This window comes from Theobroma cacao, chromosome 6, assembly GCF_053813885.1.
Source record: "Theobroma cacao isolate CCN51 chromosome 6, ASM5381388v1, whole genome shotgun sequence".
In the NCBI taxonomy this organism is placed as follows: Eukaryota; Viridiplantae; Streptophyta; class Magnoliopsida; order Malvales; family Malvaceae; genus Theobroma; species Theobroma cacao.
Genome location: NC_142644.1, coordinates 29,151,213 through 29,177,483, shown reverse-complemented (window position 1 = coordinate 29,177,483; position 26,271 = coordinate 29,151,213). Strand labels below are relative to the sequence as shown.

The following is a 26,271-nucleotide window of genomic DNA, read 5'->3' as shown; positions in this document are numbered from 1 at the left end:
AGCAAAAACCCACAAAGAACAATGAGAGAGTTGGTGCATCACGTGGGTTGAAACATCACCAAATCCATTTGCTTGTAAAATTTGCAACATTTTTGGTGCTTCAATCATTGTCAGTTCACCACCTTCCTACCACTAGACTTCCCACTTTACAAAACATCCCAACATCACATTCTAGAAGAACATAGAAATTTCAATTATATTGAACAATATAAGCTCAGCAATGAAACTTGAAGGATACCACTGATGCCGAATTTTGGTATACAAATGGATTAGAACAGAGTAATACAAGATGATTTCGGCTCTAAATTTGGGTAAAGCCTTGCATTTTTGTTTTAGGAATATAAAACTATCATTATTTTATACTTAAAATCTACTTCTACCTCATAAGTAAGTATTTACAAAGCGTCACGGCATGTGCAGAGCTCCCATTAATTGCCATGATCCACATTACACAGCTTGCGTGAAGAAAACTAATCATCTCTGTTTTTCTGTTCGGTCTACCACCCAACGAATCCCAAGAAACTGGAGACCAAACAAAAATGCCAACATTAGAATTAATACTAATTAGTAACATTACTTACATCTTAATCCATCAGAATTGCATGAACAAAATCTAAAGCTGAAGAATAATGCTTAGGATAAAGTTGTACCCAGAAATTTTAATCCAAAAATTCTGCAAAAGAGTCCAGATTTATGAGGCTGAAAGACTATTTGAGAACAAAATTTAGGGCAAAGATTAGACAGAGCTTATCAGGAGGAGTCTGGACATATTTGATATATCTCAAGCTACAGATGAAGAGTTCGATCATGGTATGATAAGATAATCTTTCAGGATTGTTTGGCAAGGTATGGAAACATCAACTTGATCAGAAACAATCTTAACCCAATCGAATTTGGACCATGAAAACAAAGAAACGAAAAAGACTTGGGAGTTGGGAATTATAGAAACCTTTGAAACTTGAACGAACCTGAGAGAACGAACGGCGAGGTGTTGGGAGAGGATATGGAAGAAGAAATTGGCTCCGTGAAGAAAGACCACAACTCCCGTACACCCCAACACAAACAGCTCCACCATCATTGGAAATCAATCAGAACCCAAAGTCCCTTCTCACACCAAAGAACACAGAGCACAAGAAACCTGAAATACAAAGAAAGACTTCCTTTTTCACCTTGTTCAACTATTCTCAATATAGGAAAAAGCGGAGCAACCCCTGGAGCTAGACGCTGCTCATGATTGGACTTGATCTTAAAGCGACTGGATAATCGATAAACTGATGATTGTATAAATTATATTAAAATTATACAATTGGGCATTTGGGTGTCGAGTGTTTGACATCCACATCCATGTTCCGAAAGTGGACAAGAGAATAGATTCCTTCAATTACTTTCAATTTTTTAATAAACCAAGAAGAGGCGTGACTGGAAGCTGCAAACGACTCTTCCAATTGATTAAATTCTTTCAGCGAATGAATTGTCACGGCTTGATTAGTTGATTTTGGTGGGTCGAATGGAGAAATGGTGCAGCTGAGGTGTAGGGGAATGAAAATAAAGTGAAAGATAAAGCGTGGAATTGTATGTGGTACTGATATTATTATTATAGTATTTGGTGTTTGGGAACCGACTTTATCCATCGGTCCAATGACGTTGATTTTTGCGGTCTGCCAACTGCCATTCTTGGTTTAGTTTTTAGCCACAGGACCGACCCACCGCCACCAACCCCTGGTGTTGCACTTCTGGTTCTAGTTGGCTTTTTGGGGGTTTTGTTTTGCAAGTGGTTCTGTTTGTACTCTTAACAATTTTGACTAATGATTGTTATACCAGGTTCAATCTTTGTTTAATATGGATGACTTTTCTTTTTGCAAAAGAGGAAGGAACCTTCCAATATGATTAGGATCATGATCTCAGTGAGTCAGTACTCTTCTCTCTATAAACAGAAGGCGAAACCAATGGCTTATAATTTTTATTAACATCATGACTCATGAGTTATATTAAGTAATATCCCATGAGATTTTAGTATGGAGAAAAGCAAGAAACGAATAAGGTGGAGGAAGATGGATATATATGCATACAAACTGCAGTTGATCAGGCAGCGGGGAGGTCGATGGCAACTGCCTGCACGTGCAACGGCGCCGTATGCACCCTACCGACCTTTCTGTTTGTACAAAAGTTTGTGTTTGGTCGCACCGTCCTAACCTCACAACTCAGCAAACTAGCCCATATTAATAATATATGTCCCTGACGTTCTACTTGCTTTCCACTTTTGACCGCCTGTTTCTGGTTAGATGTCACATTGCCAAAGCTAGAGATGGGTGGAGTTTTGGAATAAGTTTTGTTGGTGAACCGATTATCAGAAGTAAAAAGTGGAAACCCATGTTTTGATTACTAGAAACTGATTAGTACGAAAGAAATTCCACTGATAGATGCATGAGATTTAGTTGTCTTGCAGGAGAGGGGTTAAGGTGAGTGAACGAGTGTTCTGAATTCAAGCAAAGCTAGGTGTAGAATCTCTTTCAATTCCCAAGTTTTAGCCATGCAACTACAAGACAAAGGTGCCGGTTTGCTTACTGAAAAGTCCCTTGGTTCAATTGGTTGCATCAAAGGATTTGAAACCCAATCCTGCCTACATACTAAGAATTGCAGGATTTCTCTTTGTTCAGTCCACTTCAGCTGGAATCAGCCACAAAGCAAAGTGCTACAAAAGGTTCTATGCTTGAAACTTGTATTAAAGAGCTTTATCTATTAAAGGTAAGAAGTAATTCATAATTTAAAGTTAAGCATAAACTAAAAGGTCATCGTTTTTCTCCAGAATATAGCACAATTCTGGTTGAAAAGGACCTATAAAAAGGATGGGGATCTTATCATGAAGCCATCAAGGGGCTGCTTCAACATTCAGACTAGGAATGCATTGCATTGGGTTGTCAAACATTATAAAATCATTAGAATCCTACCCAGAAATGCCTCTCACCGAGATTTTGATAACTAACTCCATTATTTTTCATTTGACTTACTGCTTTTGTTAGTCATTTAACAAAGTTGACAACAGCAGATCTTGGACGAAACCAGCTCTTCCCGTGGCTTGCCTAATCCTTTTTTCCCGCTCTTCATAACTCAAAGAAGGATCAAAACTGCATAAGAGAAAAAGTAAAAGAAAACAGATGTTAAATCTCAATTATATCAGACAGTTTCTCTAAATATTTAAGACATGATGAGATATGAGATGCTTTGAATCTCAACATCAAAGGTTTCCAATTGGTTTCTGGAGATAGTTAGACAGGTGATACCCTTAGCTAACCACTTACTTCAAACCACAAAGGAGCCTCTCTAAACGATGATTTGTCAATGTCGATTAGACAGTCAGATGAACAGGTCAAGATTAACAATTTCTAGAATAAGTTTAATTGAATGCACACAAGATTTCCATTTTAACAAATGGGAAAAGGAAATGTTTATAAAGTTTTCATGGCCTGTAGAAGCGTTTTAAAAGGCATCAGGCTATACTTTGGACAGTCAATAGAGGAATATTTTGAAATGGATATCAGCATAAATATAATTAAATCATAACAGATGAAGGAAAAAAGGATTAAGTTCTTTCACATGTTAAAGGCTGTCCACAACTCATGCAGCAAAAGTTCTTGCAAACCTCTATCAGACATTATTTCCACTTGGTAAAAGGGGATCCCTTGGATTGGTTATTGGAATTGCATCATAGTTGCAAACTAAATGCATCTTAACAAAAAGATAAAGAACTAGGAAAATGTTAGAACATTATTGAATTTCTCTACTGTAGAAAAGATCTGAACCAATACCTTGATTTCCACATATGTGCTGGTGCAACATTTTTTGCAGCAGTGTCTTCAGCACTAGTTACAACAGATTTTGAAATTTCTTCTGCTTCAGATGCAGGGAAATTCAAAATCAGTGATGAAAGGAATGAATCGGTAGCTGCATTGGACACATTAGCACTGCTTGACCTATATCCACCACCCCCTAGAAGTACTTGCAGATGTGCTTCACGGAGATCACGTCCCAGGAGAGACAGTGCCTGACTGTTAGGAATTGCAACTCTACGTAACCTGCGACATCTCTGCAAGTAATCTTTTGTTAAGGGAAACTTGCTTAACAATTCAATTTTTCTCAGTAAATACAGAACAACAAAAGAAGCTTTTCATGCATAATTTTCCAAGTCAGAGTGGCAAGGTAATGGACAGTTCCATTATTAAGGATATCTTGAATAAATGTCCATGTTGCAGCATGATATGACTTAGCATGTCTCTTGCAACTTTGACCGAGCAAACTGGACAAATCTGCAACATAAACATTGATGCATATAAGACTCTTTCATTACGAAAACATAAATGGAAGCTTTTTACACCATAAATCCTAAGGTTAAGTACAACAAGTATTGACAATAAACGTGAGTTTACTACTTTTTTTCCTCCATATAATTTTCAAAGAATAAGTAGCAAGGTGAAAAAGCTCTCAATTAGAAATTTAGAATAATACGAGAAAACCTAAGAACTATAGTGAGACTTGTCTAAGGTGCTAGCTAGTTTAGTTGGTGAAGTCCCTTGGTGGTTGTACCATGGACCTGAGCTCAAAGGGAGGGTTTGTACTAAAGAGGAAGAATATCTCCTATGGACCAAAAAATAAGGGTGAGACTTGTTAATTATTCTTTCATACCTAGGAAATGATTAGATATCCAAACCTACCTTTATCATCCATGGAAAACACCAAATGCCCATTCCTCTACCATGACCGATAGTGAATAGTAAATGCTCATAACATTCTCTACCTATATCAACTCTCGTCCCTTTCCATGTATGCAACTTCCAATTTTATCTGTTGAATGATGCATTCTTTCCCTTGCATGAAAATAACATCACTAATCCTGCTAAAGCTCCTCCATATCCAGTGGGAGTTCTCCTCTGTATATAATTTAATTCATTATGAAAAGAGCTGGCTCAAAACTCTATCAAATTCCAACATAAGTTTTGCTGCCTAAATGACCTATGATTATCTTACACAAGGACCTCAAGTTTCATCTACAAAATGTGATAACAGATGCTATATTAACACTCCACTTAAAACGAATACTTTTAGGTTCATTTCTTACTATCTCAGGTGTCGCTATGGTTGTCTAGTAACAGATATAAGCAAGTCCACTTGGTATCAGAATCTGTGATGTCATTGTACATGGGCACCAAAACTATAGCTACTACTTTCCCCCAATTCAGCAACAAAGAGAAAGAGGACCTCTATATCCCAATCATCTTTCAATTCAGGCACCTTTGACCCCAATGGTAAGTGTATAGAATCAAAGCAATTGAACTTTCTCTTCTTCCAAATCAAGCGTCCAATACAATACCCAAACCTTCAAACCACAACCAAGAATATCGGTCCTAAAATCATCAGCAGCATCGTGGAAATGTTATAAAAAACAACTCTATCAAAGATTCTTCATAATTTAACCTAACAAAAATGGATAAATGGTGGTCTCATCACTTTACAATCTTGTTCAGCAAAACAGTAGAATGGCCAAAGGAGACACAAAAGAAAATAAAAAAAAAAAATCCCAAAATGAAGCCTACTCAGCTAGTTGCACAGATTGCCTAACAAGAAAATAACCATGATAGCAACTCTTTTCTAGGTTCATATCAATTGGAGATTTTTGATTGCCCGGGTCAGTTGCTACTACAGCCTTAGTTTGATCAGATGAATCAAAAGATGCAAAAGAAAATATAAAGGATGCAACTGTTATTTTATTATTTCTTTTGAACGTGCAAACAGATGCCCCTATAGCAATCCAAGCAACAAATTCATTCGTTTTTCAGCCAACACCGACAAGTTAAGACCTTTTTTCCAGTATTCCTTCAATAATATAAAGATGAATAGGGAAAAATAAATTATCCAACCAAAATTAGATTTTCTTTTTCTCCTTCTATAAAAGGAAAACTAGAAATTTCGCCATAAAAATAAACCAACAGACAAAAACTTACGAGAACAACCTCGTACTACATCAAACATAACCCGAACTGGAAACAGAAAGATCTCTCTCTCTCTCTATTTATTAAACCAAAAAGAAAAAAAAACTTTTTTCCTTTTTTTTTTTTATGCTACTAGCAATAATAATATGGAACTTGCTTACCGTAACCTTTGACTCGCAGGGATGCTCATCTTCGAGATGCGAACAGAGGGACGCAATATCGAAATCCTCGTAACAGTACGGACATGGGAAATCGGGTCGTACCTCGTCGTCTACCTCAAAATCATCCATGCTCAAACGATCTTTTATATATATATATATATATATATAGAGAGAGAGAGAGAGAGAGAGAGAGAGAGAGATAGTTCAAGACAGAAAGACAACCAACAAAATGAGAAAAAAAGAAAATAAAAAACCCAGATCAAACATATAAAAAAAATAAAACGAACCCAAATGAGAGCTCTGCTGATGGTGCTGCAACGTATACTGGCGTTTGGCAGCTGCAAGGCGAGACGTCCAGAAATCGGAATCCATTGAAAGACCAAAGGTAGAGTTTGGCCTTGGATGTTTTTAAAAAAACTACTATTTATTTATTATTACCAACCACCCAAAAAAAGAACTTCAAAACAAAGAAAAATCTATCTACTATCAGCTTAAGGATGGGTTTTTTTTCTTTGACTTTATCTTTGAGCGAACTTTTGGTTTGTTGATCTCAATAAGCTTCAACTCAAAGGAGAAGAATGAGAGAGAGAGAGAGAGAGAGAGAGAGAGAGAGTAGATTATTGTTTATTGATGATACATGATTTTATGATTAAAAAATTGTACTATTTCTTTTAATTAAAAAAAATATCTTAATCTGAGGAAGCCTCAGAAAATGACGATTGAATTGAGAGAGAGAGAGAGAGAGAAAGAGAGAGATGAGGTGGTGGTGGTAAAGACCACTAGACAAGAGGTGACGTAGAGCAAATGTCGGGTTCATCTCCTTGTTTTTCACTCACGTTCCTGTTTTTCTTTTCTTTGTTTTACTATTTATATACTTTCTTAGTTTCTTTCACCTTTTTTTGGTAACTAGCTGTCCTTTTCTTTTTCAATGTATATCCTCCCATGTTTTTCTATATTCTGCAGATTTTAAGCCTTTACTCATATATATATTAAGGTATCATTAATAAAGTATCATATATAATACAAATAAAATCTCCATAAATGCATTGATGTTCATCTATTTTATTCCTTCCTTCCTGATTTAGTAGTCATACAATTAGGAAAAATTAACAATTTCTTGATCAAGAAAAAAAAACCCATTTTGGAATGACTTAGAACATTATATCTTAAAAATATACTACTAACAAGTGCTTTTAATATCATTCCCTCTAATTTTTCATATTTTTAGGTAAAGAAAGTCTTCATTTACGGCTTGGTAAAGGTTGCAAATAGGCATGTGGTTGAATGTTTCTAATCCAATGAGGAGTTGATGAAGATAAACTACCATAGTTCCATTTAAAATTAATTTATTTTTTATCAATATTGATAATGACTTCTTAACAAAACTAGTAACTTTAAAGAGTGTGGATTACATTAGACAACACATTAACCTATACTCCTATTTATTTGTCAAAATAGGAATTTCCAAATTTTCCATCCACCCCATACATTTAAAAAAATTTTTACTTGCTTAAATTACTAGTATCATGCATCATATTTTTCATAATAATTTAAAACAAATTTAGCTTTAGTGGGTGAACATCCCTTGGGTGGTAGAAAGAGGGGCACCTTATGTATCTTAATCAAAAAATTAGGACAAGCATTAATTAAAACCCATAATTTAATTACAAAAAGACATTAGTACTTATTATTATCCAAAATTAAGTCTAACTCATAGAGGAAAAATGCCTTCAAAATTTATAAAGTAACCAAACGACGCCGTGTAATACTGGTTTCCGTTTAGGAGAAACTTAGGTACGCTTCATTTTCTGTGCTAGGGCTTCCCCATTTCTTCATTCTCCCACCAGCCCTGAAACAGAAGTGAAAAGGAGAAAAACAACAAGAAGAAGAGGAGCGAAGAAGAGGAGACAGGTTTTAACATTGGAATCAATGGCGACGACAGGACAGCAGCAAGGACAAGAACAAGAACAGCAGCAGCAGCAAGGACAAGAACAAACGAAAACAACAGAGAAGAGAAAGCCAGTGTTTGTGAAAGTGGATCAGCTAAAGCCAGGGACCAACGGCCACACCTTAATCGCCAAGGTCTTGTCGTCTAACATGGTCCTTCAAAAGGGTCGAGCTGCTTCTCAACATCTCCGCCAAACCCGCATCGCTGAGTGCCTTGTTGGAGACGAGACCGGCACCATCCTCTTCACTGCTCGTAACGATCAAGGTCCAATTTCTAGACCCCCCCCTTTTTTTTTGTTTCTCTTAAAAGTTTTATGTTTTACTGATCTGATCTTAATTTCTCCCAAAAGGGTATTTTTCGTTTCATAACTTGATGCCAGAGCTTTTTATCTTTCCTTTGGTTTTCTTTTTCATTTTGGCTTGTTTTAAAGATGAAATAGGGTGGCATTTTGGAATCCTTTCTATTTCTTTGTTTTGTTACTGCTAGTTTGGATTTGATATGATCTAGGATCTTAGCCGTCATTAAGGTTTATTTAGTATTGTGATGTTGGTTTGGTTCCACGACTTAAGTGTCTTGATATATTATTGATTGGTGGGATAAATCTCTGTCAAAGTGAAATAATTTCTTATTCTATTATTATATTGTGATTGAATCTATTTGTCCTTGTGTTGATTTTTGCTTCTTTTATTTCCCAACTCAAAATATTATGAAAACCTCAAAGATTATATGGTGAAATAATCAAGAACCTAATTATTAGTTGAATTGCTGTTCAAATCTTTAATGTACTTTAGTTGTTGGGTTTCCAGAAGTCACAGCATCTGCCACTCATTGACAAACATTTGAAACTGCTTAGTATTTACATTTAGATGTTGTGGGTGCATGTATTGGGTTTTCCTTTGCATTTTGCTTAATGAATTTATTTGGAGAAAGACACTTCACCCAATCATATATTCATGGGGGGTGGTGGGTTGGGAGAATGGTTGACCTGTGGAAAATGCTACTCTAAACTCCATGCAGTTTGATGATGATGATGCTTGAATCATATTGCAGTTGACTTGATGAAGCCAGTTGCCACTGTAATTCTTCGTAATGCAAAGATTGATATGTTTAAGGGTTCTATGAGGCTGGCTGTTGACAAATGGGGCCGCATTGAGGTCACTGATCCTGCTAACTTTGTTGTTAAAGAAGATAACAATCTATCTCTTGTCGAGTATGAGTTGGTTAATGTAGTTGAAGAATGATAGAGACCGCATGGACCTCAGTGATTAGATACCGAAGGATGTTCTTATGAAGTGGCCTAATGATTCTTGGTTACTCTTTATGATGTTGGTGAGATGCTATTACGGTACAATTTTCATTGTGAAAGTGTTGGGCTTGGTATACAAATCTTGCTGATGGTTGATCTTTCTGGTTTATACTTTTAACATCTAATAGTTAAGTTTTGTAGTTAAGTATGAAGAAGACTTTTTATTGTGATAACATTGCATCTGGATTTTTAAGTGTTGATAGTAAAAATCCTTCTATATCAAGTTTTTGGTTCTCTGTTGCTTTAAATACTCTAGTCTTGTTGGTTCTTCTTCAAAATGTTTGCTTCAAAGTTGAAAGATGGCCTTGCAAGAATTTCATTTTCTAAATGTCCATACATTATACTTTACTTTTGCATTTTGGTTTTGTTTGGATGATGAAATGGACCAGGGCTGAACAATCAGGACATGTACTCAGAGATCATTGCTATATATATGCCATCTTAAGTGGCTTTTTGCTTTCTATATGTTTCACTTGAAATGTAAGGCACAGCACACATCATTTTAACTAACAAGTAACCAATTAAACATCCCACACCCCCTTCAAACATCTTCCTGAGTTGATGAGGATTTGATAGATGAAAATATTGCAAAATCCATCAACGGAACCACTTTAACAAGAATTTGGAATCTGTTGTCCATCTTACCGCAAAGGCCAGATATAGCTTTTGACTTGAGCATGGCTAGAGCGTTTCTGGTTGAGGAAACACTGCTTTGTTTATTGTTATTGAATCTAACCAATTCGTGCAGGTAAAGGACTGAATAGAATATTGCTTCTCTAATCTTTAGTTTGAGCAGGGTGACCCTCACTGAATCAAAGCTGGGAAATTTCTTATTGATTTTATCAGCTGCATGCCTGCATTAAACATGGCGGGCTAGCAGCTTCCGTGATCAGAGGGCCGCACCCATCCATGACCTTGACTTCTGACGCGTTTATATAACTTGCTTCATGGTTCATGGTAGAGTTGCATGTAGCTTGTTTCAGTAATTCAGGAACATACATAATGAGATGCCTTTTGAATTTCAAGTATTTGCTATCAATGACCTCAAAATGCTAGGCATCATTGCAATTTCCCATTTCTCAAAAGTCCATTCACAAAGTTTACTGGTACTAGTACCTACTGAAGAGACTTTTACTTAAAATGTAAAATACAGGCTACATGCTAACAACTAATCAGATCAAAAACTAATCAGATCTTCCTACTTTAAATGAACGAGACCTCAAAATATAAAGTATTGCAAAATCATTAGCAGAACCGCTGTTCCCAGAGCTTGAAATTTGCTGTTCATGTCACCTGCAAAATCCAGAAATGGTTATTTGATTGATGGTTGGTCAAGAAACAGGGGAGCTTGAATCCCCTCAGTGGCAAATCCACAAGATGAATCCAATATGCAAATATATAACTTCAGACAGTGAGTGAACAAACTGATATTCTCTTCAAATTCTAATAAAATTTCAATGCAAAATAAATAATTAATTATATCCATAATTTATAGCAGTTACTATATGTTATTCATCTTTCTAGATTAATTTTTCTAAATGAATTCTCAACTTTAAAAAAACTAACTCAATTACTGACTTGATATATATTAATACAGATAATAACAAGGGAAAAAAACATGAAAGGGATGATACGTTAGCAAGTAATCTAAAGCAAGTATGATTTACCATTTCCGGTCGCATGATCAGGTTGCTGCAGAGGAGGCGCTGGTGGCTCTGGGGGTGGTGGTGACGATGCATCATATGGTGGCAATAGTGGTGAGTCATAATCCTCCGGCGGTAATACTGGTTCATCAAACGGCGGTAATGCTGGTGCGTCAACCGGTGGGGATGCTGGTGCGTCGACCGGTGGGAATGCTGGTGCATAGACAGGTGGGAATGCTGGCGCATCGACCGGTGGGGATGATGGTGCATCGACCGGTGGGGATGATGGTGCATCAACCGCTAGTGACGATGGAGACGGCGCTGGAGACGGCGTTGGGGGTGTCATATCAACCAAAGGGCCATAAAAGAGATGATTTTCATACCTAATATTACAACTTGGAGTCAAAACTCTTGCTCCTTTCCTCCCATTACAACATCGTGGAAGTGATTCAGTGACATTTCTCAGGCAATCGTTACAATCCTCTGGGGACAAATCAGGGGTGCACTGAACCATTGCATATAGAGTCTGCGACTTGGAAACATTAGCATTCCCTGTTGCAACCCTGCGAAGGGAACGGCCGGAGGCCGCTTGAGTTTTAAGCCTATCTAACAAGGTTGCCAAGACCTGATTAAAATGAGTTACGTTGGTGACATTGTTGACAACGTTTACATTGACGAGTGAACGAAACGGTTCGACCTCCATTTTACCAAATATGGAACGATTTGAGTATCTAAGCATACACTCATCATACCAAGCAATGGCCTCTCTCTGGTTCGGGCAGTATTCTGCGAAGTCATTGATGGCATCATTAATGCAACTACGGCAAATATCTGCCACAAGATCTCCTCTACACAGACCTATAGCATTGACCTTATCAGAGTCTTCGCCATAAGAGGCACTGAAAAAACCATGGTCTATTTTGGTGTTGGAGGTAATGGTGGTGAGATATAAGTCATTAAGGTTGTTCTCATAGGTGCTATTCAGGGAGAAGTCGCTTTTGTGCGAACAGACTTGAACGAGCTTCACCGGCTCAGCATATGTGAAAGCACATAGTCGTATGAAAACGAGAGAGAATAAGACTGCTAGTCTTGAAGAGTCCATTGCTGCTGTACGTCACACCTTTTCAATGGAGAATGGGATTTCCACATCCAAGGCTCTCCTCCTATAAATGCTACCACTATGCTTCTTCATTAGGGATATAAATACTATGTACTTATCTCTAGGTATTAATTAGATAATCGTTATCTTAGTGATTATTATCTGCATAAGCATTAACTTACCCAAACATTGTGATAATACAAATCATTATTATTTACTTTGGGATAATTAGTATGGCTTTAATTATTTATGGTTTATCAGTTACATGAGATATTATCTACTTTAACTTGTGACCCATCTATATAAACTTTTAATTCATTATAACTTCTGTCAGCTGGGGTCCATCTTGATTCATGGTACAACGACAAATACTTCGTTTCCAGAAGGAGTTTTTTACTAAGCAAGAACAAGGCAATGAGAAGACTGGCGGGTCAGCATGGAAATTAAAGAAAAAGAGAAAAAGTAGTACGGGTTAGTAGAGAAATCTAACTCTGGCCAATTATATATTTCATGCTTCTTTCTTATGATCAAACTATCTGGATTTATATAATCAAGTATTGATGGTAAAATCTTTCTATTGTGAGATTCTTTTTCCCCTGCTCTTTGCTTCAAATGCTTGAAATTGATTTCATATGACCTTTAAATGAAAGTATGATTGCAAGTTCTCAGTTCTCAATTCTCAATTTTCCATACATAAAATACAAGTACTGCTGAAGAGGCGACAATACTAGCAAGTAATGAGTTAAACATCTCTGATCTCACGGCTTCCTACTTCTTTAGATTAAAGAGACTTCAAAATACGAAGTATTGCAAATGAAACCATTGGAGCCAGGAATTGAAATCTGCAGTTCGTGTTACCTGCGAAATCCAGAGATATATTTGGTTGATGGTTAGTGGATATGCAGAAACAAAGCTTGAAAAATTACTAATAAATGAACAAACCAGAGGGACCTGCTAGATGGTGATGAAAGACGAGACATGGGTAACTAACAAGGGAGTATGGTTTACCTTTTCTGGTAGCAAGATTAGGTTGCTGCGGAGGAGGCGCTGGTGTCACTAGTGATGGTGGTGGCGGTACATCAGCTGGTGGTGATAATGGTGCGTCATCAACCGGCGGTGATGCTGGTGACATCGTTGGGGGTGGCATATCAACCAAAGGGCCATAGAAGATATAATTCTCATACCTAACAGTACAGCTTGGTGTCAGAATTCTGGCTCCTACCCTCCATAGTGGAAGTGATTCCGTGGCATTACTCAGGCAATTGTTACATTCCACTTGGGACAAATCAGGAGTGCACTGAGCCAACGCATATATAGCCTGCGAGTTGGAAACAGTAGCATTCCCTGTTGCAAACTTGTGAAGGGAATCGCCAGAGGCCGCTTGAATTCTAAGGTCACCCAACAAGATTGCCAACACCTGATTGAATTGATTTACGTTGGAGACATTGTTGACATTTTCCATTACCCAAGCAGGTGGGAATTGCATTTTACCAAATATGGAACGATTTGAGTATCTTAACATACACTCATCGTACCAAACAATGGCCTCCCTCTGGTTAGGGCAGTTTTCTGTGAACTCATTAGTGGCGTTAGTTATGCAACTACGGCAAATATCTGGCTTAACATCTCCTCTACACAGACCTAAAGCATTGACCTCGTCAGAGTTTTGGCCATAAGAAACGTTGTAAAAACCGTAGTCTATCTGGGTGTTGGAGGTAATGGTGGAAAAGAGGTGTTTGAGATTGTTCCCGTAGGTGCTATTCATGGTGAAGTTGCTTTGGGTCGAACAGAGTCGAAGGAGCTTTTCTGGCTGAACAGATGTGAGAGCAGAAAGTTGGATAGAAACGAGAAAGAATAGCAATGCCAGTCTTGAAGAGTCCATTGCTGTCGTCTCAGCTTTCCTGCAAAGCTAGAAGAGCTCTCTCCTATAAATGCTATGCTTCACTGACATAAATGTTAGACTACTCTTTAGAAAGACTTGTAGTGAGGTCTTTGGACCCAAAAATAATGTTGTAACTGATGGAGGGTTGGTTGACCAGATCAACGCTGCGAAATTGCGCGCTGATCTACAGCCCAGGCCCCAGGGAGACCGGCTCACCGTCCATTGACCTTGACTTCTGACCCGTGCTATGCCAGCTCAACTGCTTACCATACGTTTCCAGTTTCCTCCGTTGACGAGAGTTAAGACAGAGCCGTGAGGTGATTTTCATCGGAAAATAATAATTTTGTTTCTACGACTATTCAAAAGGCAGATTGGCTACTTGTCATGTTTTTCCAGATATACACAATTTTCATAGTACTGGTCATATTTGTAAAAGGTAGCCTTCATTAGTGTTCTCTTATTCTTTTTGGTGAAAAAAGAGGAAGCTATATTTGTGTATTATACCAGCTTTCATGGAGAATCATGAGTTAAGAATCAATAGAATCAGAGCCCGTGGTTTAAACTAGTCTGGATTTAAAGCAAGATTACATGTCTAATTTTCGGGCATCAGGCAGAAATTAACTCTATTTAAACCCTACACTAGAGTAAGCTGGCGGCTGGCCAATGCTAACGCAGTAGGCGGATCATGAGGTTAGGTAGTCATCCATGTGGATACAAGCCTACCCCATTTGATAAAGTCACAAAGAAAATGCATAACTTCCATTATTTAAAGGGAAAGGAGGAAGAAAGATTAAACCTAGTGATAACTGGTAATTAACATTATCAGAATAAAAAATGATCGATTTTCCATCTTATACCTACTTCCAGATGCTCTTGAAACAAAAGTTGTATAACATCTTATTTTCACATTTGACCAAGGAGAAATAATGCATCAAGTCCTACAAAGTCGATTGAATTTTCATGGAGATGAAGAATTCACCGCATCCCAACCACAATCATCCATCTACAGAACAAGAAAAATGGGTGCATGGTATTAGAAATGCATAACTATTTTATCCATACAAAACAAGATCAACAATATTGTTCTAATTCTCATTTTGACTGGATTTTATCAAGGGTTAAATCATAGATCTACTGTTGAAACACAAAATGAGAGAACTAGAACAGAGAGAATACAACTACAACCTCCTAAGGCAGACTCCATGAGTGTGTGCAGTTCATAAGCCTAAAACAGCCCAAGTTAAAAGTAAACGAACGTGAACAATGGAAGTGGAATGTAGCAGTGATAGGAAGATTATAGGTTCACAATCTAGGATTTGGAACATCATAATGGTGGAAGCACATGTCATTCTCAAATAATCAATTGCCAAGAACTGCAAAATATCCTGGAAACAAATAATATTTGTGGAGACTACAAACTAGTCAATACCAGAACAAAATTTATTTTTTTCAGAGATAAAATGGGGGCAGGGTCTTCGAGTTATGCATTACAGCCCCCAAATATAAAGAGTGCTTTCAAATTAAGTGCAATGAACATTAATAGAATAACAAAACATCATCATCATCATCATCATCGTATCCTATCCTATCTTTCAATTACAAAACCTCCAAAAGCATATATTTTTGACTTAATTCCTTCCAACTTGTTGACTAAAAAGAATGTTATTCATCACCTAGTTAAAAATTTAAGAAGGAAAAAGTGTCTAAGACCCTACTATAAAGCTTTATTCCACCACCTTGTCTTAGACTGCATTTATCAAAAACTTTGCCCGAACTCTCTGACATTCATCATACATCATCATTGCAATCTGAGTGAAACAACAAATCATTATTGGTCTTATATCCTTATGCTGGCATGAATAAGAATGAAAATAAGGTTTAGTTCAAGTTAAGTTGGAACACTTATTAACAGCCAAATAACAAGTTCAGCTCAAATATGCACAAGCAACACCCTTACTGACTGAAAAGAAGTCAGATTTCATGCATTTAGTACTTTTACAACTAATGTGCATCATGAGGGCCTTTTGACCCCTACCAATCCATAAAGTGCATATTTTAAATTAAGTCTAAACATCCAGAAAACAAACAAACACAATAGCAAGCTACATAAATTGGTACCAATTTTCAAAAGTTTAACAGTAATTTCAGGATCGATTAGCTAACTTGTTTAAAAACTATTTGAACAAGATTTCATCTGTAATCTCTAAACCAAAGAAATTACAAGACATAGCATTCAACCTCTCGTCTTTTTACATCAATTCAGAAAGATGATCTCCCCAACTAAACTACTAAAGAAAAATTCAGTAACAGTTCCCAAAGTTTAACAATGAATTCTAATACAAGCCACTCCCTCTGTGCTTGTCCTTCATCTAGTCTTGTCTTGCCCTACAAAATGAGAAAAGAATTTACATTCTTTCATTTATTTACGAGACAGAGGAGCAACGATTACCTATCAAAAAAAGGGAGGGAAAAAAAAGAGGTGACACAGGGAGTACAAATATACAACATTTGGCTACTGTTTTGAGTGGTTGATGCTCATCTACAACAATTGTTATGGGCCGCTCATACTTCACAGAGACAGCCTGCTTTCCATCATTAATTCTAGCTTCTAATACATGTTTTCGGAGTAATCTTTCTCCAAACTTAGCTTCATTAAGTGTTATCAAGTAAATGACTATTTACCAGTCAAGAGTTTCACTTTACCATGTTTCTACTTGGTATTTTGTCTCCAACATTTTCTCTGCATTCTGATATGTAATAAAGAATGAAAATGATATGAAAAACTTAAGCCTCTCATTTGGTACACTGCAAAGTTTAGGTTTAGGAATCATTAAAAATTTTGAAGTTTATCATTTTGCTTCTGTAACTAAGGAGCAAATACTTCCCAGTAGGAACTATGACTCGAAGAAGCATTACATCTCACTTCATTCAACTTTCATTGAATCATAAGAAGAAGCAAACTTTCTATGTAGTTAAAGTTAGAATGCCTTGAAAACACAAAAAAAGAAACAGATCTACATGAAACAAGAGCCGATAGAACTACCTTCAGGGGTCCAACCGGAGCTCCGTTGAGAGACGGACAGCATCGAAGTCAGCAAAGCCGAAGCAGTGGCTGTGTGATACGGCAAAATGGTTTCCACACAGCAGCTCATCTCCACCGGTGACCTTTTTCAAATTTATTCAAAACTCTAAATTGGTATCATTAATTGATTTCCTAAACAAATTGAAGAGAGGGATTAATATCCATTACCTGAAAATGCGAGAAGAGAACGGGCTTTGCTTGGAGACCCGAAAGGGAGAGCGAGCGGGTCGCGGCACTGCCTTGGGTCCGGCGGCGAGTCTAGTCGCAGCGGTCGCTCGGGAAGCGGCGGAACGGAGGACGGACCTGGCGGCGGACATTTTTTTGGTGGTGGAGATTTTAGAAGCTTTGTGCATTCGTGTGGGGGTTTTGAGATTTCCAAGGGTTTTACAATTTAGCGCTGATGTTTTCTGTGTATACACTCGTACGGAAACGCATATGGTTCTTGCTCATCTACCTGACACGTGGAGCTTCTCTTCCACGTGGCTGATTTAGCAGTCTTGACAATGGATTATTTTATTTTTTGACAATCCATTACAACGGGAACTTCTATTGATTAAAAGTAATGAAGCTATGCTATAATATGCAGCCAACTTACGATTAACAAGACAAATTGAGGAGTTAATTTCCTTGCATTTTACAAATGCAGCTCTAGATTAACTTGATTCCATTTGCTACCCTCTAAATAATGCTGTGAAAATCAAGAATTCCATACAAATAAAATTGTTAAGGTGACAATCTTACAATTAATGGGTAATTTCTGAATACACGGCAGAAAAGAATTTGGTGGAGGTGGTCAACGAGGGTTTTATTCTTTTTTTTTATGCCATGGCCATCAAAGAAAATCGAATGGCTTCTTCACCCTCAATCATCCAATTGCTTTGACTTGCTCCTATTCCTGCTCATCTTTACCAGAGCGCCTAGTATCAGTGGGATGCAAATTCCCTGAGACATATCTGAATTGTGTCGTCTGGAGACATCCTTGCAGGCACCTGTTACAGGTAGCCTGTTGTTCTCTTCAGCATGGATTGTGTTCTGAAAGTACAGTGCTCCTCTGTCGCGTGGTCTGAACCCAATTAGCCTCCCCAGAGAAACGCTGTTGTCTTGGAAAAATGATGCTGAGGACTGGGCCGATTCCGCAATGGAAGAAACATTAGCAGATGGTATATCACAAGTGCATTATGTTTGCTCAGTGTGTAGAACGAGGGAGGAAGAAAAGGTTGCTTGGAATTACCTCGGTGTCAAGGTTGGAGGAGGAGAATGAGGAAAAACTGCTTGAAGGCATGTGCAAAGAATATGGTTCCACCGTTGGAGCTGCAGCCTGTAGTCTTTCTTGCAACCGAAGCCTCATGGTCATTATCTGTAGCCCAAGTGGCCAGCCATTCGACATCTCACGATTCTGGGAACATTCATCAATTAAAATATAGCAGTGAAACATCAACATTACTTAGGATTTACTTATTAAAATTTTACATTAAAATCTAATAGCAATACGAATTAGATTACAAATAATGATAAGCTCCGGAGTCCAGCAGCACAATTCTCCCTGTTTAGACTACACCTCGTGCTGTAAAGATATCAGAAGCCTGGATTCAAATCTCAGCTGTGACCATGAATTGCTTTTGATACACTTTCAGCTCTCTACTTTCATTTATTTATGTTTTGTCCTTTCTTTTGGAAGACTGTCGGTGGAATCACAGATCAGTAATTGTCTAGTGCCAACCAGAGAAGGCTTCTGAGATGAAGTCCCTACTCAATACTCTCCTTAAGCATCAGAATTTTGAGCATATCTCAATAGCAGTTTCTCTAAAATTGAAATCAAATACTACCCATGATGAGAAAAAGTCATGGAAACAGTTTAGTGTCCCCAAAGAAAGTACTCAAAAAGCTTTCAGATTGAGCATTCCTCTGTTCGTCTCTCTAACAATCTGTAAAAGTCGGACTCCCCACTGAGCCAGTATCCATAGTTACTATTACTGCAACACCGATAGCATTCCTTTCGGTTTCTATTTCCAACCACAAATGAGATGAGCAAGAAACCAAGAAACGAAAGGAATATACCAGGTAAGTTAAAAGCAAGATAAAACCCAGAAACCGATTCTTAATTGCCAGCAAAGAGCAAAAACAATCAGAACAAAAGATCATGGAAAGTTGAACATGCATGATCAACAGAACCAATAGAAAATGAATAAGAAAACAAGACTGGTTTATTACCTGAGTGGCCATGGCCTGGCTTGAGCTAGGTGAGCTCTCTATCACAAAGAAACAAATGAAAATGGCTTAGTGAATAAAGAAGATGATCAACAAAATGCTGCCACCGGAATACAAATATCCCTGTACCTGTTAAACTACAAAGAAATTGTCCTAATGGAAAGAGGAGAGTCAAGAAGCGCCTGGGCTTGGGTTCCTCCCCGGAGATGCTTCCTTAAACAAGGAACCATTGAATGGGGTGGGTCCCACCGGGGGGGGTGTGTTCAGCATTGGTAATCAGATCAGAAAAGATTTTCATAACCAAATTTTTTATTATCATTAATACCTTAAACCTTGAGATAATCGCAACTGTTCAGACATTAACAACAACAGTTTAACCGCTAATTTACCGCCATGTTTTTCAAAACAAAATTCTCCTCATGGTCCATCATGGAGCAGGTCAGAGATAATGGCCCTGAGTTGTTAGGTTTATGTTTATAAAAATTTAAAAAAAAAAGGAGAAATCAACGGCTAAGTCAGCAACAAGATTAAGGATCAGAAGCATGATGACTTTGAATTAATCAGGTCCATTTATCACTAAAATGTGATTGATCACAAAATACTATTATCATGATATTGATAATTTAGTAGTAACATGTCGTACATATCTTAATTTATCAACTTTATAAAGAGATGGATAAAGATTAATTATTGAATTATCTTATCATATGATGTGTCTTACCTTGAACCGTATTCTGCCAACAGTTTCTCACCTTGCATTAAATTAGCAGAACACCTAGCAAGTGGAAAATTATCAAAATGTCCTGGTATTATCTTATGGTGTAATTATTATTTTTTATTTTCAAGAGGGGAGAAATATGGGTTGTTTCAATATTCCATGATGGAGTAATCATATTATCCAAACAGGCTAGAAAACAAAAGAAAATGGGATTGTTGTTGGCTAGTCTATTCACAAACTTGGCTAGTCTTTCTGCTGTAAATTACTCTTTTCAATATATCTACACCATAGAATTACCTTTGAAGAGCCGTTGGAGCTATAATTGGTTCTTACCCAATTTTTAAGTACGGCATTGAATTGTTTCCTTAAATTTCAGGGCTGGAGGGTGTTGATTTAGAGGTAACTGGCGGGGCATTGGTGACAGGTGAAACATTAAGAAAGGCAGGTCATGACAGTAATATGGGACCAAAAGCTGTGGTTCATTTTTCAAAGAAGGTTTATTGTTTTTCTTTGTTCTAGCTTAGCTAACTAAAAAAAAAAAACACATCACTATCCAGATTAATTTGGAGTTAAAAAGTTGAAATCAATCACTGTTTGGGTTGTTACAATCATTAACTTCACCATCCTCTGCTTTCTTTCTTCGCCATTTAACTCTCACGTTAGTGAGTTTTCTGCTCAGAATTCTCAGACGTTAATTATAGTAAAAGCCACCACTAAATAACAAAGAAAAGAGTTTGAAGATACTAGATTCTGGAAATCAACTTAACAGACTTGCTTTGTCTTTCATTACTTGGGTATCCTGACATCAATCATGACTTTGTTAAATATTCATGGAATGATCGAATATTTTAAACAAGGGGAAGGGGCGGTCATGGTCATGAACAAATTGCATGAGAAATTAAGGCATTTTGCTTTCATCGTCTTGACCAAAGTCGGGGGGCTTTGGGTCAAAGAAAAAACAAAGGGATCAAGTTGGGACTTGAGTGGGTGGACTAGACGGTGACTTGGAGTCATCCGAGAGTGACATGCTGAGACAAAACGTATGGAAAAGGTCAGCAGAAATGATTGGTTGGAAAAGCCAAAAGGCCAAAGTGGGTCGTCAGCATAGGGTTTAAAGGACCCCTTTTTTTTTTTTTTCTAAATACCAAAAGAAAAAAGAAATACATACACACGTGGCGCTCCGTAGAAGAACTGAAAAAGTATTGTTTTGGTCGTTAGCTGGCCAACTCCCCCAACGAGACCGACGCCCGCCCTTACTTCCGAGATCCTAACCAACACGGCACTCTACTTCAGTATTAGCTTAGGGTTTAGTTCTCCTAGGATGATGTACACGCAATGTTATCGTGGATCCCGTGAATTAGCATTTTTTTTTTCACCTAAAAGTAATACATAATTTAATAAGAAAAAGGTTACCGTTTGGTCTGGAGTTGGAATTTTGTTTACATTAATCAGGTTCAACTCTTTATCATTAAATTAATAAAAAATAATACCAATTAGATTAATTTTAGATGGTTAAGTAACCACTTTCGCTGAGTTGTTTGCTTTGTTGGATTTCTAAGCCTTTCAAATTTTGTGGCTAAAAACAAGAGAGCCTCAAGCATTGTGTGCAAGTTGTGACACTTGCATAGAATACCCTTCAATTTGTCTTCCGCAATGGTAAGGGAAGAGACGGATGCATACGAGCCCACAACGGAGTCCCCCAGCCCAATCAAATTTGTTTTAATTTGAAATCTAGAACTAACCCAGACGGGCCAGGATAGATGGGTTACTGGTCCTACTGGACTAGTGGGTTATGGGCTCAAATTGGGCCTAGCCCAGGGGCCTTTGGTCCATTGTGTCATTGTCCTCTCTTTCTCTTCTTTCTTTCCACAAGATACCTCTATATTGGTCATGCTTCTTTTTTTGACCGTTCAAACTAGCAAAAGAAGACAGCTGCTCCTCTTCATGTTACAAGGATTCTAAAATCCCTTCCCCCCTCCTTTCTCCCTTTCTTTTTATTAGGGAAGAAATAGATACACCAAAGTTAAGAGCGGTAAACAAGATTTCTAGTCATCACAAAGCTTGTGAATATGATTTTTCTTTCTCTGTTGACCTATGCAGTCAATGCAGCATGATAGTTTGGACTAATGCAAAACACTCCCCAAAACATCCTCCTGATTTTACGCCAACATTATGGGCTGCTAGCTCCATCCAGTTCCCCCCCTATGCATCTTGCTTTCTCACCGTCCTGCCAATAAGTTGATGCCCTTGTACCCAACGGAGAGGGAAAGGTAGAGAAAGAGAGAGAGAGAGAGAGAGAGGAGGTGATCATACTGATAGACCTCCTCATTGATTTCCTTTGGTCTGGCTCAGCTAATGTCTTTAACTTCCAATGAAAGCAAAGCAGATCAACTGAATCCGAAATTAAGTAGTAGTGCTATTTTTATTTTCATGGTCACCTGCCTGTATTTATTATTATTATCCATCCGCCTCCAGCAGCAGTACTTCAGTACTTGAAAAAGTGTTGTATAGAAATGACGAAGAGTTCCTAACACATGATGATGTATCGGCTTGTGCATTTCCATGTTATTTTTTAAGCAAACTTATTTTAATTATATCTGCATAAGAATGCTGAAAAAGCAATGGGCACTGAAAAGAATGATGAAATAAAATGGAAATACAGCTAGCAATGGTGGGAGCAACAGGGGGAACTGAGGAAGTGTGGGTGGGTGTCATTATTTGTTTGTAACAACAATTATTTCTCTTCCAGATGGTCCAATATTTTTCATTCTTTTTTCTTCAATTTTAACCATTGAAATTCCCAGCATCATGAGTGCTCCCACAATTATATGCTCCTGTTTCTGGGGTCAATAAGTTACTTCCTTGTCGAAATGGGGTTCCCATAAAGACACTATACCTATAAATTGCGGGAACAGCTTTGCTGCTATGGCAGCCCCTAGTCCCCAAAGTTAAGTTGGGTTACCATCAGAATTGAAGTAATTCTTATCAATATCTTATTAAGGTCAGAACCTAACCCTGAAAATTATACTATAAACATTCCCTAGTGGCATATAGACCTACAAAACACAAGTCTTTGGATTGCAAGTCAAAAAAGAAGAAAGGATCCCAAAGCTTGAGAGCACAAATAAAGTTGGAAAAAGGTATACCAAGAAAAGAAAAGATCATAGTCCATCCGTCATTCACGGAGAAGACAATCCAATTGGAATAGGCGTGATTTTCCATTTTTCTGCCTTTTTCTTTTATGATGAGGAGCTTGTAGGTGACCCTACATATTTTCCCCCTTTGCTTGTTGTTTACCGACTAGCTAGCATAATTAATTACCCTTGACCATCAATTGGTGGGATTACCTTTCTTAATTAATGCCCATAAATAGACCCGAAATGGTGGTTTGGGGAGAGAAGCATGTATAAGGGAAAACAAATTATAAATTTGGTAGTTTTACTATAATATGCATTTAAAAGTTACATGCATATTTTAATTAATTGAATTACCCAACATTTATTTCTTTCAGTGTTGGAATAGGAAAGCATGGATAAGAAACAATTCCAAGTGGCTTTTTCCTCTCAAGGCACATGCATTTACACAGTTGAGTGGAGTGATGAGCAGAGCACCAGCAAGAAACATCAGGATAGTCCCACTCATCTCTCTCTTGGAAAACACTGGCAAGTGGTGGTTTGCAAGTGCTCCATCTACTGTTTTGAACAAAAGCAAGTTAGTACTGCAACGATAGCGACGGAGGTGGGGGGGCGCATATCAGCACATGGAGGGGGTGCACAACGAAACATTTCCTTCGTTCATGGCAGTTGAAAATCGATCGGTTTATATGTATAACCATACAACAACTTGGAGATTTTTCACATTGAGATACATGTATTTATTATTAAATTAAATACTTAAATATAATAATATATTAAATTTTAAATATTTTACGAATGTAATCATTACGTTAATCAAATTTAACTTTTTAATTAGATTTATGGTCGGTGAAATGGGGTTCATTGATTAAAAGACATTATCGTATTATAGTATCATGAATGATTGAAATCTTGGATTAGAGAATTTTGATGAAGCTGTCAAGATTTGAAATCCTTGCACATCATTAAACATCAATGTCAATATTAAAGGCTAAAGAAGTAGGTTGATTTTGTTTTTCTCTTGGCTTTTAGCTCTTTTAAGTGGATTTTTGGTGCAATTTAAGTAGCTAGAGGAGGAACAGCAAGAGCTAGTATTAGAGTATACTTACATTTTTATTCAATAAATTGTTTGATAGAGTAAAAAAGAAAAAACATAACTCTCATACCTTCAGCATTTCAAAGCAAAGGACTATGCAAACCAGGAAATGAAAGGATCACAACTTAACCGCAAGACCCAATAAATAAAATTTTATCTTCTTTACTCTTTTCCTTGTTAATTAATTACCATACTTAAAACATCTAAAACCACTTGTTTTACTTGATGTTCTTCACTCGACGGTAGATTGCACACAGCTCAGGGCTCGAACTCTTCCTCGTTCTCTTCGAACTCCTCTTGGTTCTGGTTGTACCTTCCCATGTTGCGGTAACGATTCTCATTGTACTCGTTCCTTGAAGCAACTCCCCTGGAGTTCTCGAACTGGTTCGCGTAATAGTTGTTCTCATTCTTAACATCATAGAAGTACTTTCCATTCTCCAAGAATCTGGTGTCGCTCAGGCCTTGCTTCTCACCATTGTTGTAGCCATTGTTGCCGTAGTAGTAGTTGTTGTTCTGGTTTTCCTTGGTGCTCCACCCTCTCTCCGTGAACCTGGCCTCACCCAAGTTTTGCTTCTCGGTCTCGTAGGTATTCTTGTTGTAGTAGTAAGTGTTCTTGTTGTTGTTGTTGGCTTCAGGAATCATGTTGTAGGGTTCATCAGCGTGGTATTTGACAGGGGTAACATAGGGTTCGTAGGTTTCTTTGGTGGTGGTGGTGGTGGTGGTGGTGGTGGTGGGAGGGAACTGGCCTGACTCATGTCCATAAAGGCCATAGCCATTTCGGGTCTCGGGGATAAACCTCGGCTCTTGTTCTTGCCTCCCAAAAGTCTCCTCTTCCCTGTTGGGAAGTGAAGTCTTCTCGTTCTCGGGGATGAAGGTCTCATGCTCTTGCTCTCTCGTGTTAGGGACAGTCGTCGACTCTTTCTCATTGTTGTTGACTCTTGGGATTTTGCTGAAGAATTCCCTGGCATGGATTTGGATGAAGAAGAAGGCCAAGAGGAAGAGGATAGGGATGAGTTTCGGTGAGGTAGCCATGATCAGGGGGCCGGCGACTAGCAAGGGAAAGCGAAAGTAGCCAATGCCTTTTGTGTTAGGGTAGCTAGTGTTAAGGCTGATGAGAAAATTGTGATGATACAAAATCCTTATATAGAAAGACCAATCTTCGTTGTTTTCTCTATGTAAAAATTTTCCACTCAATTAGGTGCAAATTGGACTGGGGAGGGTGATGATTGTGGTCCCTTGCACGAGAGAGAACTTTCACAAAAGAGTCCCTTCCCTTTGTGTTTGTTGTTAATGATAGTTATTTCTTCCTTTAATATAATTTGGTGCACTTTATGATCCCATTCCCCACCCCCACCAAGGTAAACAGGTTTAAATATTTGTTACCATTCTCTTAAGATTCGCTCATGTGACAAGACTCTTTCGTATCTTCTAAGCAAAAACTAAATTGATCTTATAATATCAAAATGTTAAGGCATAGTCAACAAGGGTATGTTTGATGCATATATTGGATGATAGAGTGAATAAAACAATACCAATTTATCAAATTCAATATAAGATTTTCTTTACTGAAAGTTATAAAGTACTAGCTACTATATAACTCTACTTTCCACTTTATCTCCTCTAATTTCCATCTTCATCTCTTCTATACCAAAGAGAGAAGAGAACAGAGGCATAATTGTGAACGAGGGTTGCTTAATTAGAAACTGTGGACTAGTGTAAGAGAGGATGTACATGAAATGGACGGCGAGTGATGATGCGAGGATTGAGGGGAAGAAGGGGAGTGGGTGGGGACAATAAATAATGACATTTAGTTCCTCCTGCATGTGCTGCCCCTCTACTCTTTGTCTAATATTAGGGACACACCCAACCTTTTTCTACACGGAAGAAGGCAATTCAGCTGGCCCCATAACCCTACTCTCTCTAGCTTTTAAAGTGCCATGCGCATTCGAAGCCTTGACCTAAGCTAAAGTCCCTCCTCACTTCCCACTTTTTTGTGGAATTTTTATCAAG

The 26,271-nt window shown here is 37.8% G+C and overlaps 7 protein-coding genes and 1 long non-coding RNA gene across 12 annotated transcripts; 1 reads left to right on the top strand and 7 right to left on the bottom strand.

Moving 5' to 3' along the window:
* Positions 1 to 169: 169 nt before the first annotated feature.
* Positions 170 to 2,263, bottom strand: LOC18596798 (uncharacterized). Its single transcript, XR_001928499.2, has 2 exons — positions 969 to 2,263; positions 170 to 522 (listed from the first exon to the last, which is right to left on the bottom strand). It is a non-coding gene; the product is annotated as an uncharacterized LOC18596798 (long non-coding RNA).
* Positions 2,264 to 2,717: 454 nt separating this feature from the next.
* LOC18596797 (protein DEHYDRATION-INDUCED 19 homolog 4-like) lies at positions 2,718 to 6,783 on the bottom strand. The gene is made up of 5 exons (XM_007025491.3): positions 6,433 to 6,783; positions 6,146 to 6,285; positions 4,227 to 4,304; positions 3,807 to 4,090; positions 2,718 to 3,125 (listed from the first exon to the last, which is right to left on the bottom strand). The coding sequence occupies exons 1-5, from the start codon at positions 6,515 to 6,517 to the stop codon at positions 3,017 to 3,019; spliced, it is 696 nt and encodes a 231-aa protein (XP_007025553.1). The 5' UTR covers positions 6,518 to 6,783; the 3' UTR covers positions 2,718 to 3,016.
* Positions 6,784 to 7,919: 1,136 nt separating this feature from the next.
* Positions 7,920 to 9,727, top strand: LOC18596796 (uncharacterized protein At4g28440). Its single transcript, XM_018123279.2, has 2 exons — positions 7,920 to 8,357; positions 9,144 to 9,727. Exons 1-2 carry the CDS (start codon positions 8,075 to 8,077, stop codon positions 9,332 to 9,334), a joined length of 474 nt encoding a protein of 157 aa, XP_017978768.2. The 5' UTR covers positions 7,920 to 8,074; the 3' UTR covers positions 9,335 to 9,727.
* Positions 9,728 to 10,476: 749 nt separating this feature from the next.
* LOC18596795 (antimicrobial ginkbilobin-2-like protein) lies at positions 10,477 to 12,385 on the bottom strand. The gene is made up of 2 exons (XM_007025489.3): positions 11,067 to 12,385; positions 10,477 to 10,692 (listed from the first exon to the last, which is right to left on the bottom strand). Exons 1-2 carry the CDS (start codon positions 12,142 to 12,144, stop codon positions 10,619 to 10,621), a joined length of 1,152 nt encoding a protein of 383 aa, XP_007025551.3. The 5' UTR covers positions 12,145 to 12,385; the 3' UTR covers positions 10,477 to 10,618.
* Positions 12,386 to 12,793: 408 nt separating this feature from the next.
* Positions 12,794 to 14,096, bottom strand: LOC148762268 (antimicrobial ginkbilobin-2-like protein). The gene is made up of 2 exons (XM_088807499.1): positions 13,150 to 14,096; positions 12,794 to 12,999 (listed from the first exon to the last, which is right to left on the bottom strand). Exons 1-2 carry the CDS (start codon positions 14,021 to 14,023, stop codon positions 12,923 to 12,925), a joined length of 951 nt encoding a protein of 316 aa, XP_088663625.1. The 5' UTR covers positions 14,024 to 14,096; the 3' UTR covers positions 12,794 to 12,922.
* Positions 14,097 to 14,813: 717 nt separating this feature from the next.
* On the bottom strand, positions 14,814 to 17,515 carry LOC18596793 (protein NUCLEAR FUSION DEFECTIVE 6, mitochondrial). Of its 4 annotated transcripts, XR_001928496.2 has the most exons (4): positions 17,274 to 17,515; positions 17,067 to 17,188; positions 15,760 to 15,831; positions 14,814 to 15,026 (listed from the first exon to the last, which is right to left on the bottom strand). XR_001928496.2 is itself a non-coding variant. In XM_018123293.2 (3 exons), the coding sequence occupies exons 1-3, from the start codon at positions 17,456 to 17,458 to the stop codon at positions 15,019 to 15,021; spliced, it is 315 nt and encodes a 104-aa protein (XP_017978782.1). In that variant the 5' UTR covers positions 17,459 to 17,512; the 3' UTR covers positions 14,814 to 15,018. The 4 variants fall into 4 exon arrangements, 3 of the variants coding, with proteins under 3 accessions (XP_017978782.1, XP_017978780.2, XP_017978781.2); XM_018123293.2 differs by lacking the exon at positions 15,760 to 15,831 and having other exon boundaries at positions 17,274 to 17,512; XM_018123291.2 differs by lacking the exon at positions 14,814 to 15,026 and having other exon boundaries at positions 15,443 to 15,831; positions 17,274 to 17,448.
* A 200-nt stretch (positions 17,516 to 17,715) lies between these two features.
* LOC148762267 (uncharacterized) lies at positions 17,716 to 19,558 on the bottom strand. 2 transcript variants are annotated; one of them, XM_088807502.1, is made up of 4 exons: positions 19,443 to 19,558; positions 19,317 to 19,354; positions 18,337 to 18,501; positions 17,716 to 18,227 (listed from the first exon to the last, which is right to left on the bottom strand). In XM_088807502.1, exons 2-4 carry the CDS (start codon positions 19,326 to 19,328, stop codon positions 17,967 to 17,969), a joined length of 438 nt encoding a protein of 145 aa, XP_088663628.1. In that variant the 5' UTR covers positions 19,329 to 19,354; positions 19,443 to 19,558; the 3' UTR covers positions 17,716 to 17,966. The 2 variants fall into 2 exon arrangements, with proteins under 2 accessions (XP_088663628.1, XP_088663627.1); XM_088807501.1 differs by having other exon boundaries at positions 19,317 to 19,519.
* Positions 19,559 to 24,259: 4,701 nt separating this feature from the next.
* Positions 24,260 to 25,398, bottom strand: LOC18596792 (protein E6-like). Its single transcript, XM_007025486.3, has one exon. The coding sequence runs from the start codon at positions 25,291 to 25,293 to the stop codon at positions 24,520 to 24,522; it is 774 nt and encodes a 257-aa protein (XP_007025548.3). The 5' UTR covers positions 25,294 to 25,398; the 3' UTR covers positions 24,260 to 24,519.
* Between the last annotated feature and the right edge of the window lie 873 nt (positions 25,399 to 26,271).